At 44.7% G+C, this 16062-nt stretch overlaps 1 protein-coding gene across 3 annotated transcripts in view; it reads left to right on the top strand.

The window, feature by feature from the left end:
* TRIO (trio Rho guanine nucleotide exchange factor) overlaps window positions 1-16062 on the top strand; it is a 225404-nt gene that overhangs the window by 112555 nt on the left and 96787 nt on the right. For all 3 annotated transcript variants that reach the window (XM_046000363.1, XM_046000364.1, XM_046000365.1), the window contains 7 exons: window positions 5786-5980; window positions 6075-6190; window positions 6975-7041; window positions 7652-7761; window positions 8682-8751; window positions 9355-9444; window positions 14007-14099. In XM_046000363.1, coding sequence (XP_045856319.1) covers window positions 5786-5980; window positions 6075-6190; window positions 6975-7041; window positions 7652-7761; window positions 8682-8751; window positions 9355-9444; window positions 14007-14099 — 741 coding nt within the window. The remainder of the gene's footprint in view (window positions 1-5785; window positions 5981-6074; window positions 6191-6974; window positions 7042-7651; window positions 7762-8681; window positions 8752-9354; window positions 9445-14006; window positions 14100-16062) is intronic.

The raw sequence follows: 16062 nt of genomic DNA, 5'->3' as shown, positions 1-16062 counted from the left end.
CTGTTTTCTTTTTTGAGGTCTTTTCTGAGTACTTGCTATTTTTAGGAAACACTGTTTGGTGTTAACTGACTTGGCTTGGGTATGTTTTGGGGACACTCTTTTGCCTGGTCTCTGGTCAGTGACACTTCCTGCTGCGGCCCTGCTCACATACTGCCCGGTCCGGTCGGGAATCGGTCTGGGGCACGGCTGGCAGAGTGCACCTCCGCGGGCTCGTAGTGCTTGTACGTGGGCTCATGCGAGTGGAGACATCTTCCCTTTCTTCCTGAAGGGCGAAGCAGAATTAAACACATGGCATGTGTCATATACGTGAGTAAAGATGAATTTTTAAGCAAATCTGTAAGACTCCACACATTGGGGGCGCCTGGATGGCTCAGTGGATTAAGCCGCTGCCTTCGGCTCAGGTCATGATCTCGGGGTCCTGGGATCAAGCCCCGCATCGGACTCTCTGCTCTGCAGGGAGCCTGCTTCCTCCTCTCTCTCTGCCTACTTGTGACCTCTCTCTGTCAAATAAATAAATAAAATCTAAAAAAAAAAAAAAAAAAAAAAAAAGACTCCACACATTGCCACGAACATTTTCCCCGTTAGAGTATATACCCACAGAGGCTAACTCTGTTACCTCAAAACAGTTTTGAGATTTTTAGAGTTCCCTTCTCCACCTGTGGTATTTTTATTTTTGTTTTTCAAAGTTTTTGAATATACATTCTTTGTAATATTTTCAGAAGTGCCTCTGTTTTTGATGATAGATTTGAGGTGTTTTTTTGTTTGTTTTTTTTTTTAAACTGGAAATTCAGATTTACTGGTAGAAATAGGTGATTAAGCTGGATAGTATATTTGGTGAAAAAGAAGTATTCCCACAAAGTAAAAAAAAAACAAAACACGATTTTCTCGTGTTGCCCTTAAGGTGGCTTTGAAAACCGTCGGTGGGAAATTTTTAAATCCTCTAGAGTGGCAACAGCTACTTTGTATTATGTTTATTTGTACTTCGTTTTCTGTAACCGTTTCTGACCCCTCCTGCTATTCCTCACTGCCCTCTGCCCGCCCACGAGATGTGGGCTCTGGGAGCCCCCAGTCTTTGCTCTGGAAGAGCACACAGTCAAGTGCAGCTGCGGACAGACTCACCCCTGCAGGGCTGGGTGAGAGCTGGCCCTGGTCAAGGGGGGGCGGACCGTGAACACTGGGGCTCGGGGGCAGGCTCAGGCAGTCCGGCAATGACAGCCGCACCCAGAGCGGCCATGAGTACCCAGAGGAGGGCGCCCGCCCACTCACCTGAGGAGCGCTGACCTGCCTGCCCCTGCAGGTAAGCAGCGTGCCTTTTGCTTCCTAGATACAGCACCCCTTTGGCTGTATAATTCTTGTATTTCTTAATAGTTGGATAATAAATTATAGTTGTGTGCCTCATATGATCTATCTTTGTTTCTTTGAATAGCCTTTGATTATAGAGGTATTCAGAAAATGCCTAAGATCCCACTCAGAGGGTAGATTTAAGATTGGTTCCTTTTCACGAGCTTACATCTCCGTTCATGCTGCCCTCTGCAGGTCATTATGCACACACAGCCCTGTCACTGCACAACCCCAGGGGGCGCCAGGCACACAGATGTGATGTGAATGCCCCTGTCTACAGTGCAGTAGCATGGCAGCTGTGTTCCACCAGTGGGGTGTCTACAAAAGGATTTTTTATTTCTGAATTTCCCTTCTCAAATTTGGGGTGTGGTTATTAAAGAATGAGCAGTAGCGGGCATCTTTTTGCCCTTGCATTTTGTAAAAAATAAGCATCTAAAATCACAGGTAATATCTGACCTTGCTGTTTCCCTGATATACAGAGCTCTTTCTTTCACTGAATATACGGAATCAGTTTTGCCAAGAGGAACTGGTAGATTTTGAAAAGAATACCTCTTATTCTTTTTCTTAGCCTTTTTATCCTTTTGGTTTCCGGCTGCCTTTGTTTTACTCAGACAGCCCTTGCTCTGGACCTTGGAGGTGTTGCTCGCCTTCTGTCCCCCTCTCATATTGCTAAAAATTGCTCAAAATTGCTAAAGGGCAATCCACCGTAACTAAAAGACAGAAAGAGAAGATAAATACACAGTTCATATAACAAAGGGCTGATTTCTTAGAAGTAAAGAGCTTTTCTAAATCACTAAGACGAAATAAGAAAGTGAACAAATGATGTTAAAGAGGGCTCACAGGAAAAGAATTGCAAATGGCTTTTAAACGTATGAAATTGTCAAATTTACCTAAAATAAAATTACACATCAGAACTACAGTGTGTTCTGTTTTCACCCAAGAGATTGGCAAAGATCAAGAAGCTTGCACCTGTTGTCTTGGGAGTGGTGAATGGAGGTGACCTCTGCGGGTGTCACCGTATTACCACTCAGCGTCACAGACGCACTTTCTGTTCAGCCCCCCAGGCCCACATCTCGAAATGCGGGCTCTGCACATGCGCAGACGCAGATGGGGGGTGTTTTCTCCTGCTTTGGGCCGGGCATGGGAAAAGCGCAGGAGCAGCATGAAGGGCCCGTCAGTGGAAGCACATTAGCTCATAGAAACAATATGCAGCTCTCAACATGAAACAAGGGTGTAGCTTGTGCTCCAGTGGTGAAGGATAACTGAGTTGTTAAATGGAAAGTACTTGGTGTAGAGCAGGGCTTATTGTGTGCAAGCATTTAGGTACAAAATGAGAGAGAGAAAAAAATATAGGTGTACCCCCTTCTGTACTAAAACGTTTCTGGAATGATAACACGGGATGTTGATCACTGAGACAGGTCATGGGAAGGCAGGGCAAGAAGATTTTCCACTTTGTATCCTCTTTTACCTTTTGAATTTTGAATTCTATGCATACATTTAAAAAACACCAACTAAAAAATATATATCAAGATATAAAAGGTTCATGAATGAGCAGATTCATCATACTTCATTTTTATCACACTGTTCATTCATTCGGTCATGATTCACAGAGCCCTTGCCACTCACCAGAAACTACTCCTCGTGCTGCGCTCATGGACTACAGTTTCTAGTTAGACAGGCAGTAACAAGACGACTGGGTAAATATATATTGAAGTGCCTGCGAAGTAATGAGAGAAAGCAGACAGCCATCAGGGAGGGAGGGAGGCCATGGTTGAGGGAGTAGCTTGGCCACAGCTCTTGGAGAAACTGACTTTCCGATGGTTTAAATAAAGTTGCAAGCTACCAGGCTCTGCCTCTAGGCTACCTTCTGCGGCATCTAGTGTCCAGTTCAGTAACAGCCTGTTGGTGTTGTTACACATTGGCACCTGGTCTGTTTTGTATGATGTGTACTAGGCAAAAACCCTCCTGTCCATTCTTGGTGTTTTTGTTTTCCCTTTCAATTGTCTTTTTTATCTTCACTCCGGTGACCCTGGTGCTTACAACGGGACACAGTTTTCTTGCCTCATTAACAGTACATATAACTCTGAGTACCCTTCACCGACGGAGAATGGGAAGAGAGGTGCTCCCTGGGTGTCATGGAACCTTCTTTGTGCTTCTCAGCACAGTAGAATCTGGGCACACAGCAGTGTAACCTTATGTAGGCAACACAGTTTGTTAATAATCCCACCATACTCCTATTAATTGTCTTTCATATTAAAATTTAATAATGGTTCTAAGTTAAGTTCCTCTTGGAATGTATGCTTCCAAGTCCGAAACTTTGACTTCTTTATTTGGTTTATATTTAGTCTTGTCTTAACAAATCCAGAAAGATGTCGTGTTGGTAAGTGAAAAGATTTGGTTGAGGGGCGTCTAGGTGGCTCAGTCGGTTCAATGTCCTACTCTTGATTTTGGCTCAGGTCATGATCTCAGGATCCTGAGATCAAACCCCATGTTGGGCTCTGCACTGGGTAAGGAGTCTATCTAAGATTCTCTCTCTCCCTCTTCCTCTGTATCTCCCCTCCACCTTTCCCTCTCTTACAAAAAAGATGTGGTTGACAGATCTTTTCCTGTTAGCTCCCTCTACTTGAGTTCATTTCCATACCAGATGAAAGCCCTATCAACTTCAGGGTAGTTTAAGTTTTGCTGACTTTTTCCAATAAACAGCTTGAATAGAATCTGTAATAGTTAAGTTTTTTTTCCACAAAGACATGATTGTATCTGAGTTTTGTTTTCACTTGTTTTTTGATAAGTATTATATTAATGCCTGTTTAGAGTAACTACCACGCCCATTAAAGTTATAGGCATATACATACTTGCACAAAGAACCTAATGTTAATTTATTTTCTCAAGAAGTATTTGGTAAATGTCCATTACGCACCAGGCAGACGGCAGTGAGTGAGATATTAGTAAGCAAAACAAACAGATATCCCGGTCCTGTGGTGGTTACATTCTAACAAGAGACAGGCAGCAGTAATGGTAGTAAGTAAACTGGGTCCTTGTTAGAAAGTGATCCGTGCCTTGGGAACGAGTAGAGCTGACAGGGTAGGGAAGGGTAGCTGTGCTGTGGCAGGAAGGGGAAGTTGTAATTTTAAGGGAATTGGAGGGGCCTGCTGAGAAGGGGGCCATTGGTCAAGCGGAGACCTAAAGGAGCCACGGAGACATCTGGGGGAATAACATCCTGGGCCGGAGGGGTGCTAGGGCAAAGAAATGGAGACAGGAAGCCCGTGTGGGGCCCATATGCTGGACACTGGCCAGTCGGGTGCTCGGCTGCAGCGAGGTTACCCGGGGTGTCTGTGCCGAGCTCAAGGATTTTGACAGCTGGCTTTATAGGTAGTCTGGTGAATTCTGCCTCAGACTTACTGTATAAACTAAGATAATTTATCCAGGTTTTGAGCTCTGACCTTTATCCTTTTGGGATTTTTTTTTTTTTTTTTTTTTGAGGCCTCTGCTCTCATGTACACCTGTTGGGAGGGTTTAAAGTCAGCTTCCTGAACATTAGGCATAGAGATTTTCTAGATAAAGTCCAGTGGAAAAAATCAGGTTCCCTGCCAGAAGAGTAACTGTACTCGGTGCAAGTGCCAGCGGGAATGGTGAAGGAAGCCTCATTGTCAGAACACATGGGAAGGATGTGGTGGAAAAATCAGTTGAGTGAAGTCACTGTCATACACGCTAAACCAATGTTTTAGGCTTATCCTTAACTTAAAGAAAAGTAAGAAAGTTATGTTTAACTTAATTAAGATATCTTCTCTAAGTACATATACAAACAAAATAACTTTCTTGAGAGGGAGTTCTACAACAGGGAAGGACATTTGAAATACCTTTAGGAAGATCATTTCCTGACTAGTGATTTTTCCTCCATTTCTACTGAGAGCTGAAGGAGAAATGAACGTGCGATATGGACTTGCTCCAAGGATCCGTGGAGGGTCTGCTGGGGGGAGAACCTCTGCCACGTGGGCGGCAGGAAAGTCGGCGTCTGTATCTGACCACCGCTGCCCTAAAGGCGCGGGGCATGGACCCACGGGCAGCAGGGAGCGTCTCTGTAGCCTGTCAGTGGTGGAGAGTCGCAGGGCGCAGAGAGAGCCTGAGCGCGCATTCCTGTCTTCCTTCAACAGAACGCTCCTGAGCATCGACCCGATGAAGATACTGCAAAAGGAAAGTCTAGATTTTTGTCTGGTGGTTCTCAAGGTCATAAACTTGCCATTCTTTGTGGAAAGTTGAGGAGAGGTAGCTCGGCTAGGATCAGGGTGATGAATGGGTGCACTTGGAGCTTCGGTGGAAGTTTCTGTCCCCAGTGGTTTTTTCCCTGTTGGGAGCTCAGAGCAGTAGGCAAGTTGCCACTATGTTTCTGGTCTCTGGCAGTTGAGTTCATTTGCCTCACAATACTTTCCTGTTGTTTTTTTTGCAGCAAACCAAAGAGAGAGTGAAGCTATTGATACAGCTGGCTGATGGCTTTTGTGAAAAAGGGCATGCCCATGCAGCAGAGATAAAAAAATGTGTGACTGCAGTGGATAAGAGGTACAGAGATTTCTCTCTGCGGATGGAGAAGTACAGGACCTCTTTGGAGAAAGCCCTGGGCATTTCTTCAGATTCCAACAAATCGGTAAATTGCTTCATGCACACAGAATGAAGGTGTTCTTGCTCGTATCCTCCCCAGGTTGAGTTAACTGGAGTTCCTTGGCTCTCTTCCTCCACAGAGCAAAAGTCTTCAGCTAGATATAATCCCTGCCAGTGTCCCTGGGTCGGAGGTGAAGCTTCGTGATGCGGCTCATGAGCTCAACGAAGAGAAACGCAAGTCGGCCCGCAGGAAAGAGTAAGCCAGTCTCTCCGAATCTGCTGGGATTCGCTGAGCAAGTGAAGGGACCGTCACTTGGACAGACATGCTTGTGTGTGTGCTCTGAAACCAAATGGCACTGATCCGTTGTGCAGCTCTGGGTGTGCGGCGTTTTCACAGCGCAGACGCCACTGTCCCTTGTCACCTGCTTCAGAAACCATGTCTTGTTTTCGTCCGTGTGCCTCCATTTCCTACAGGGTTGACAAACTGTTTTAGGGTCGTTGGTCATCAGTAGGTCATGAGTAAGTAGTAGTACCAACGAGAAAAATAACACACTTGGGGCTATTTCAGAATTGCCGACTGGTGCACTGTACTAGACATTCATGAAGACAGGATTGTCCTAAACCAGGGGTTCCTGGCTGGGGGACATTCTGTCCCGTACGGAGACATTTTTGGTACGTCACACTGTGGGGAGGGTGTGTGTGTGATGTGAGTGGAGACCAGGGATGCTGCTGACCTCCTCCACGACACAGGACAGCTCCCCAGCAGAGCGCTGTCTGCCCCCAGATGTCAGTGGTGCTGAGTGAGAAGCCCTGACCTGCGGGGACCTCAACAGAATGTTTTCCAAAACAGTTTTTCCGTTGAATCGGTGGCTGCATACTTTTATTGTCCTGTCTGTTCTTGACTTAATTCCCCAGTACACCATACTGACTGATGGCTTTTAAAACTGCCTTATTATTTTATAAACCATCAAACTAGGTAGTTAAAAAGAGCATGTGACCTGCCTGTAAGCTGAGCTCCTTGCTGTCTTCCTCTGTTGAAGGTTCATCATGGCTGAGCTAATTCAAACTGAAAAGGCTTACGTAAGAGACCTCCGCGAATGTATGGATGTAAGTAAGTTTTTTTGCTTGTTTATTTAGGTTCAGTCTAAGCGAGCTTGTTATCCCTACCTGTTGGTGATTCTTAAAATAATCACACTTTTGTTGCTTCTGAGAGTTGAAGTGTGCCTAAGCAGCCTGCTTTTCTTGTTTCCGCTCTTCTGTGAGGTTCCAGGCTGTGTTGTGCTCATCCCAGAGATGACACAGCAGTAACCCTCTCATTCCATTCATCACATGACGCCTGGCTGACAGTCTCTTTGTACAGAATTTTACAGCAGCTTCAGAGAAATGTGCCTGCTAATTGTGACGGGCAGCTCATCCTCTTAGTAGTTTGAAAGAATGTTTGTCATACCTCGCAGAGTAGGGTAACTCCAAAACTCACAGCTGGGGATAGAAAGTTTTGAGCTGGAATGTGTAGGAACTATTCCAAAGTGCTTATAGCAACTGCGGGGACTTTTTTGGGGAAAAGTTTTTCATGTGGTTCTGTAAAAAGTTGCAATCTTCAGATGTGTTTTTCAGCGATTCCTGAACTCTGGGTGTGTATCACAGATGTCAGGAGTAGCTGTCTCTTGGACGTGTGCTGTCGGTTTTTGTATAATCCCTCTGCTTCCCTCCTGACCAGACGTACCTGTGGGAAATGACCAGCGGGGTGGAGGAGATCCCGGCCGGCATCGTAAACAGAGAGCTTGTTATCTTCGGGAACATGCAGGAAATCTACGAGTTTCATAATAAGTGAGTGGCTTTAGCTTTGGGGAGCTGGTTACTCTTGAAATCTCGATACTGTGCTGCAGTGTGACAACAAGATATGGAAGCTTCCAACTGAATTAAGCATCCATTTCAGTGAATCTGTTGAAATATGAATGATCCCTGTTGGGCTTTCGTCAAAAGACCCCGACACTGTAGAGACGCTTTTTATAGAGATTCAGCTTTTTCCATGTGCTTCCCTGCCGTAGAAGTAAGGGCAGGGCAAGTGTGAACACTGTGTTTGGAGGAAGCTATGTCACCAGCTGCTACATCCATTCCTTCTCAGAATGGAAGGAGAGCTCTCCGGGGCTGCTGGCCGCTGTGTGGTCTTGTGGTCTTTTCCAAGAAGAAAGGAGGAACTGAGCACAGAACAGATGTGTAGTCTGACCAAAATAAAATGCTCTGTCCATTGGCCACAGGAGGCACTTGGTTTTATTTTTAAGGGTTTTCTTTTGTTTGCTGTTGTTGTTGTTGTTGTTGTTGTTTTAAAAGGCACAAGTTGCTTTGGACAGAGTCTCTGCAGCCCAGTAGCCTGCGGAAGGACAATGCTGGGGCCGAAGCTGCCGGACTCTTCCTCACGCCCCAGCCCCCCACCCCCCACCCCAGCAAAACACACTGAAATCTCAGTGACCTCTTCTGACTGTTTATCTGTATCCCTAAATAGCATCCTTAGCTACTGAACAAAGCACTCGCCTGGAAGTAAGCTGCTGGGGTAGACTTTGTAATAGGAAGTGCTTCAGGGCTAAACATGTCAGCTGACTGAGAGTCAGCTAGCCTAGAGCTACGCAATGTTTCACTGCACTTGGTTGAAATGGTATGCTTGGCCTGCTTGCTCTGATTTCTGGCTTATCTCACTGGTAAAGTGCTTTAAACCCTCTTAGTGATACGATCCCATTTTGACTCTGCAGCATATTCCTGAAGGAGCTGGAGAAGTACGAGCAGCTTCCGGAGGACGTGGGACACTGCTTTGTCACCTGGGTGAGGACCCTCGGCTCCTCGTTCTCACGGCTGTGGCTTTGCAGGAAGTTGGAAGGAATATGGCTCATTTCTCTTTTGTCACCATCTTCTGTGGTGTCGGCTTACAGAGAAGTGGGCTTTACCTCTAAGAATACCTTCTCCAGCCAGATAGTCACGTGGAATGAGCTTTTTATTGGTAGTTGTGATGGTTTGAACTGGGACATTTGATCATCTGGCATGTGGGGCCTGTGAGAGGCCCTGGGGATTCACAGGGACACATGAGTGCCCAGCCATGCCTTGGGGGCCGATGGTGGGGTGGGAGGGGTCATTCATCCGGAGGAGAGGCAGACAGTCACCTGGTGTTGGTGCCCTACCCTCCATGCAGGACACCGGGGTTTGCCTCGGCCGTTGTGGGAGCGGGGAGGGTGTGCCCAGCCTTGACTCACTGGGCTGAGAGAGGCAGCAGGAGATGGCATTTCTTATTTTTAACAACTTTCAGTATGAAATAGGGTCTCTTTATGTAGAGCTTAAATTTCCTTCATCCCCATAGCTACTTTCCTACATAAAAGTCTATCATATTTTGACTTGATTTGAAAGAGATGTTCTAATTTTTGTTGTTTACAGGCAGATAAGTTTCAGATGTATGTCACATACTGCAAAAATAAGCCTGATTCTACTCAGCTGATACTAGAGCATGCGGGATCCTACTTTGACGTAAGTAAGAGACTCCTGGTGAAGCGGAGAAGTCCTCTGCATTGTCCTTGGTAAACATAAGAATGCCACACTACTAATAGCTTTCACCTAATGGATGGGAGGGAGTGTTTTCATTTTTCTCTGTCGCATTTATGGTGGGATAGTCTTGTGTTTCTAAAAGATCCTTCTAAGATTTCAACAGGTCCGTGTGTATATGAGCTCACTTACTATTTATATATAACCATTCTTAAATGTAATACCATGTGCTGAAGGTACAGACTATAAACCTGCTTTACCCTCTATGAGGGAAAAAGAATCTTTGAACCTTTGAATCTTTTTTATTCATTTATTTTTCCCATTTTTATCATGTGATTGATTTCTAAAAGTGGCTTATCAGTAAAATTTTTACAACTAGCGCTGTAACAACTAAGATCATTGGGAGGCTTTTTAAGTATATTCTCATTGGTGTAAGCATGCATGTAGGTCCTCTTTTTTTGAAAGATATTGCAGGGAGGTGATTTTGTACAAAAGGGGTTGGAGCCTTATGGAAGTAATATAAAGAAAGCTTCTTTCGTCTCCGGAATATAGTCAAGTGTGCCGAATACATCGTGATTCAAAGAGTACTTTTCAGTATCACGTGTAATTTGGTATAAAGGCTGTGAGAATTTTAGATTTTTTTCTGTTCTTACGTGTGTGCTTGGCCATGCGTTATGTTCTTTTCTGGACATCTGGGAAATTAGGGTACATTTTAGCTTCTGTCTTTGCCGTGGAGCCCTGGAGATGGCCCTGTTTTAGTTGTCATTCTCGTGATCAATAAGCCCATGTGAGTGCCTTTGTAAATACCAGGCCAGCTCTCCCAGCCCCGTGCTGCTCTTTCTTGTCAGGTTTTCACACCTTCCTCTCTCTTTACCGTCAGATGAAACTCGACATCAAGGCTGTGTGCAGAGTTAGAATTCTGTACATCTAAGCACAGAGAGCATGTGGCATATGGAATTGAATTAAAAAAAAAAAAACCCTTTGCCCTAAAACACCTTTAAGGATAAAGGAAATTCTGCTTATCTAACTGAGGGATCTCACAGATGTCTCGCCATCAGTTCCCGCCGTACAGGATGTTGCCCGTCTTTCTGGGGCTCAGCGAGCGCCACGGTTGTCTGTGGTTGAGATTTACCACTGATCAGTGAGCGAGGCCATCCTCTTAACCCCCAGTTCTTTGCTCCTGCCATCCAAAGTAAAATTTTAGAAGCACAGAAGTTTTTTTTACAGTTTTTTAGAAAAAGAAAAGCTTTTGAGAAAAAGCTTTCTTATCTCAGCAGGATTAAATGTTTGATGGGGTTTTAGAAAAATACTCTATCTCAGAGCCGTTTTTGTCTTCATTTTCTCTAATCATTTTATTTTCTTATGATAAGTAAACTCTTTGATCCCCATCTCGGTTTCCTGCATCCCTCCACTCACCTCTCCTCTGGTAACCATAGGTGGGTTCCCTATAGTTCAGAGTCTCTTCCTTGGTTTGTGTGTGTGTTTCTTTCTCTCTCTCTCTTTTTTTTTTTTATTTTGTTCATCTGTTTTGTTTCTTAAATTCCACAGCTGAGTGAAATCCTGTGGTATTTGTCTTTCTCTGACGGACTTATTTCACTTAGCTGAATACTCTCTAGCTCCATCCATGTCATTGCAAACGGCAAGCTTTCATTCTTTCGATGGCTGCGTAATGGTCCATTGTATAGATGAGCCTCATCTTCTTTGTGCATCCAGCAGTCAGGGGACGCTTGTGCTGCTTCCGTAGTCCGGCTGTTATGGATAATGCTGCTATAAATGTAGGGGTGCGTGCTTCCCTTTGAATTAGTGTCTTTGTATTTTTTGGGTCAACACCCAAGTAGTGTGATTCCTGGATTGTAGGGTAGGGTAATCCTATTTTTAACTCATGGAGGAACCTCCATACTGTTTTCCAGAGTGACTGCACCAGTTTGCATTCCCAGGAGCAGTGCTAGAAGGTTCCTTTTTCTCCACATCCTCACCAACACGTGTTATTTCTTATACTTTTTGTTTTATCCATCCTGACAGGTGTGAAATGATATCTTACTGTAGTTTTGATTTGCATTTCTCTGATGATGAGTGATGTGCATCTTCTCATATGTCTGTTGGCCATCTGTAGGTCTTTGGAGAAATGTCTGTTCATATCCTCTGCCCATTTTTATTGGAGTGTGTGTGTGTGTGTGTGTGTGTGTGTGTGTGTGGAGTTGTATGAGCTCTTTCTGTATTAGTAGATATGTCATCTGCAGACACCTTCCCCCGTTCAGCAGGTGTCTTTTAGTTTTGTTGCTTGTTTTCTTCACTACGCAGAAGCTCTTTATTTTGATGTTGTCCTAGTAGTTTATTTGTGCATTTCTTTCCCTTGCCGCGGGAGGCATATCTAGAAAAATGTTGCTGTGGCCGATGTCATGGAAATCGCTGCCTGTGCTCTCTTCAGGGATTTTTATAGTTTCACGTTTGTGCCTTTATTCCATTTTGTGTTTACTTTTGTGTATGGTGTAAGAAAGGGGTATGGTTTCATTCTTCTGCACGTTGCTGTCCAACTTTCCCAACACCATTTGTTGAAGAGACTGTCTTTTTCCCATTGGATATTCGTTTCTCTCTTGTCATTTTTGAGCAGTATAATCCTATGATAAGGTATTAAGAATGTCAACAAAAATAGTGAGATTGGTGTTTAGAAATATCAGAGATACATTTCTGAATGTTATTAAAATGGTATTCAAAACACATTGCAATATGTCTCAGATGTTTTGTGGGGTGTGCATGAAACGGAATACTTCTCAGCTGTATGAAGGGATAAACTCCTGATACATAAATAGCAAAGATTCATCTCCAAAACGTGGGCTGAGAGAAGCTAGACATAGAAGAATACATTCTGTATGATTCCTTTTATATGAAATTCTAGAATATGCAGAACTGATTTGGTGATGGAAATCAGTACAGGGGTTGCCTCTTGGTGGTGGTGGGGTTGTGGGTGGGGGAATTGGTTAGAAAGGGGTATGAAGAACTTCCTGTGATTTTGGAAATACTCTGTACATACTCGATTGCAAGTATGTTGACATCTGTCAGAACTCGGTGACCCGTACATGGGACTTGTACATCATACTGTATATGAAAAGATATCTTTTAGATGTGACATCATGAATACATGTATCATAATCATTAAATCATAAATCCCACATTTTGAACATTTGTCACTGAAGAGAAACTTAAGGCTCTACTCGTGATTTCGAAGGCAGAGGAAGAATTGCTAAGTTTTTACTCTAATCTGCCTGGTGCGTGAGTGACCCGTTGTTTGGTGATTCCGGCAGCCGGCACACTGTAAGGAGAGTGACTGTGTGAAGCCCCACGCAATGCTCGGTTCCTCAGGAGCTTAGTCGAGATGACCCACAGACTGAGAATATTGAGAATACAAAGAGGTGGCTTTAAAATCACATTTGAAGCGCAGACTATTAGAAGATAACCCTTTTTTATTTATTTTATTTTTAAAAGATTTTATTTATTTATTTGACAGAGATCACAAGTAGGTAGAGAGGGAGGCAGAGAGAGAGAGGGAAGCAGACTCCCTGCTGAGCAGAGAGCCCGATGTGGGACTCGATCCCAGGACCCTGAGATCATGACCTGAGCCGAAGGCAGAGGCTTAACCCACTGAGCCACCCAGACACTCAATAACCCTTTTTTTAAAAAAAAGATTTTATTTATTCCAAAGAGAGCGTGAGTGAAAGAGTGAGAAGGAGAGGGAGAGAGAAAGAGAGAGAGAGAGAGAGAAGCATGAGCAGGGGGGAGGGGCAGAGGGAGAAGCTGACTCTGTTGTGAGCAGGGAGCCTGACGTGGGGCGCAGAACTGTGGGATCGTGATCCGAGCCGAAGGCAGATGCTGCACCCACTGAACCACCCTGGCGCCCCACCCCTTTTATTTATGTTTTTAAATTTTCTGAGAAGCGTGTTAAGAGCCAAGATAGCACAAGTACAGCGGGTTGGTGTGAAAGTCTGGGCGAGGAGATGGATTGTGAGGCTGGATGGAAGAATGGCTGAGTGGTGTGTGAATGTGTTGGTGAGGAAGGAGGAGCCCCTGTGCAGGAGAGGCAGGCTGGGTGGAGTGGGGGGAAGGGGTGTGGTCTGTGGCTCCAGGGCACCAGTGGCCCAAGTTGCCACAGCTGCCGTGGGAGACAGGGCTTGTCTGGTCTGTGGCTCAGTGTTCGGTGGCTGATGCACCAGGGCTAGCCAGGGCCAGGGGAGGGCGGGCGGAGGTCGCCGGGCCAGTGTGGGCCCCACGGCTCCATGGCTGGGTGTCATGGGCTTGCCTGTTTGACATCTGCACGTGAAAGCCAGGAATCCAGACTGAAAACCACTGTCTTCTGGTTCAAAGTGATTAACTTATTCTTATGTTCAGCATATGAAAAGAATAAATAGTGATTTCTACTTTTATCCCTTAGGCTAAGAGTGATATGTGTGTACTCATTTTGGAGGTAAAAAATGTAGTTTTAGTTCATGCTACCTAGTTTACCCAGTAATGTTCATCAGTATATATACATTAATTTTTTTTTCTTAATTCAGGAAATACAGCAGCGGCACGGATTAGCCAATTCCATCTCTTCGTACCTTATTAAGCCAGTTCAGCGAATAACAAAGTATCAACTTCTTTTAAAAGTATGTATGAAGCATCTTCTACCTGCAAAATTTTGTGAACTGTGTATTATTATTTTGACATTTTTCTCTCTGTTTATGTAAAGTACCCTGAATTTTTGAAATAACACCTAACCAATCAATTTTTTTTTAATGCATTGTCATTTGTTACCCTGATCAGTTTCTCAGTGCAGCAGGTAAGTAAGAGACTATTCCTTCATTAGGCACCTGAGCTTTGATGACTGACCCTGGTCCCTAACATACACTGAGAAAAGAGATCGTGAAGTCTAGATCACTCGGTACCTGTCCCAGGCTGGCTCGCTGACCATGGGCCGCGCACTGTGCTCTGTGCTCTGCGTGCGTTACGTTCACCTGGTCTGCAGGTCTGGAAGCGAGCCTGTGAGGACGAGTGTCATGCCTGCCATCATCCCTGGGTCGCTGGCATCTGGGCTTCGTTCTAAACCCACATGGGGCCACAGCTCAAGTAGCTCACCCTCGGCTAGCGTCCTCCCTGTGACGTCTAGTCGCACGTCACACACTTATTTGTGGAGCTTGTTGTTCACACACGTCCCAAGTATTTGAGTCGAACTGACCTCTACTTTCTCTTGGTTATGAATGGGGAGTGAAGGTCATCCTGTAACTCGGTATACTGGCGGGTGTTAACTAGAATTATTGTGATCATTTTGCAATATATACAAATAGCAAATCCTATGTCATACTGTTGAAACTAACATAATGGTGTGTGTCAAACAAACAAGCCCGTTTCTAATAATCTTAAGGATTTAACAGTAGAATGGGAAAGGAAACTTGGAATTTGGGATCGTTGTCACAGAATGCATCGTATAAATCGATGTACATTTTCTTGACTAGGAGAATAATAATCCACCAGCTCTGCCTAATGATGTGTGTGCTGTTTACGTGGCTGGAGAATATCATCCGGCATGAGAATGAGCCACCTGCACGCATCCTGGGACCCCTGTTTTGTGAATCTGACTCTGTCCCTGGTGCTGCCCTAGCACAGCAGTGCTGGTGATGTTGTAATTTTCCCAGATAGAAAAGAAGTTCGGAGATGGAGTTGTGAAATCCTGAAACACTTTCTCTTTCTGTTAAGGAGAAAACTCCAGAAACAGAAGTGGCCATATACTTTTGTTAAAGCAGTTCCATCACGGGCCGTTTCTGTTGGGAAAGCTCTCCTGCACTTTGGTATCAAAATCCTATTAAGTGCTTCTATGGCCCTCACTGCAGCAATATGAGCTTGCCATGAGCATGAAATAGAAGTCAGGAGGTTAAGTTGTTTATATTCACATTAACCCTTTGCTTTTTACTTCTGCAAAGGCCGCGTACCTCTTGGTGTCCTCAGGATTTAAGAATTTTGTCTTTAGCATGTGTTTCCACTAAAAATCTCTTTTTTCCAGTGACCTCACATCTAGTTAATCACCATTAAAGTGGGACTTTAATTTATGAACCTCACGTTATTCTGCCCAGGGGTTCTTCAGCAGAATAGTAATAAGCTCTGTTGAGCTCCCCAACGAGGAGAGTTTTCTGCCAGTGAGGTTAATTTCTGTACATAGCATTCTTAAGCACTTTTTTTCTTGCCAAGCTCCCTAGAATAATAGGTGAAAACCATCTGGTCATGAGTGAAAGTGCTTGTCTGGTGCCAAATTGTTCTAAAACTATCCAGTATGAGACCAGAGCTCCCTGCAGTGCCCTGTCCCTCTTGGGGACTGCTAGGACCCAGAGAGTGCTGGTTACTATTACTGTCACCATTCATCCGCTGGTAAGAAAATATCCTGGAGCCTGCCAGAACATGCATTTATTGTCCTTGTCACCCTTCCTTTAATAGCAGATGTTCCTCCAAGTGCATCTGAAATGGAATCACACTCAGGGAGGTGCGATTGGATCACTCGCGCTTTGCTATCCGTCCTGCGCACAAGGGCACACACAGTGTGTGACTGTGGATATGGGCACGGCGGTGCTGCTCCTGCTC

The sequence above is a fragment of the Meles meles genome, chromosome 3 (assembly GCF_922984935.1).
Source record: "Meles meles chromosome 3, mMelMel3.1 paternal haplotype, whole genome shotgun sequence".
Classification (NCBI taxonomy): Eukaryota; Metazoa; Chordata; class Mammalia; order Carnivora; family Mustelidae; genus Meles; species Meles meles.
Note: the sequence above shows the minus strand (reverse complement) of the source record. Positions and strands in the feature narration are given on the sequence as shown.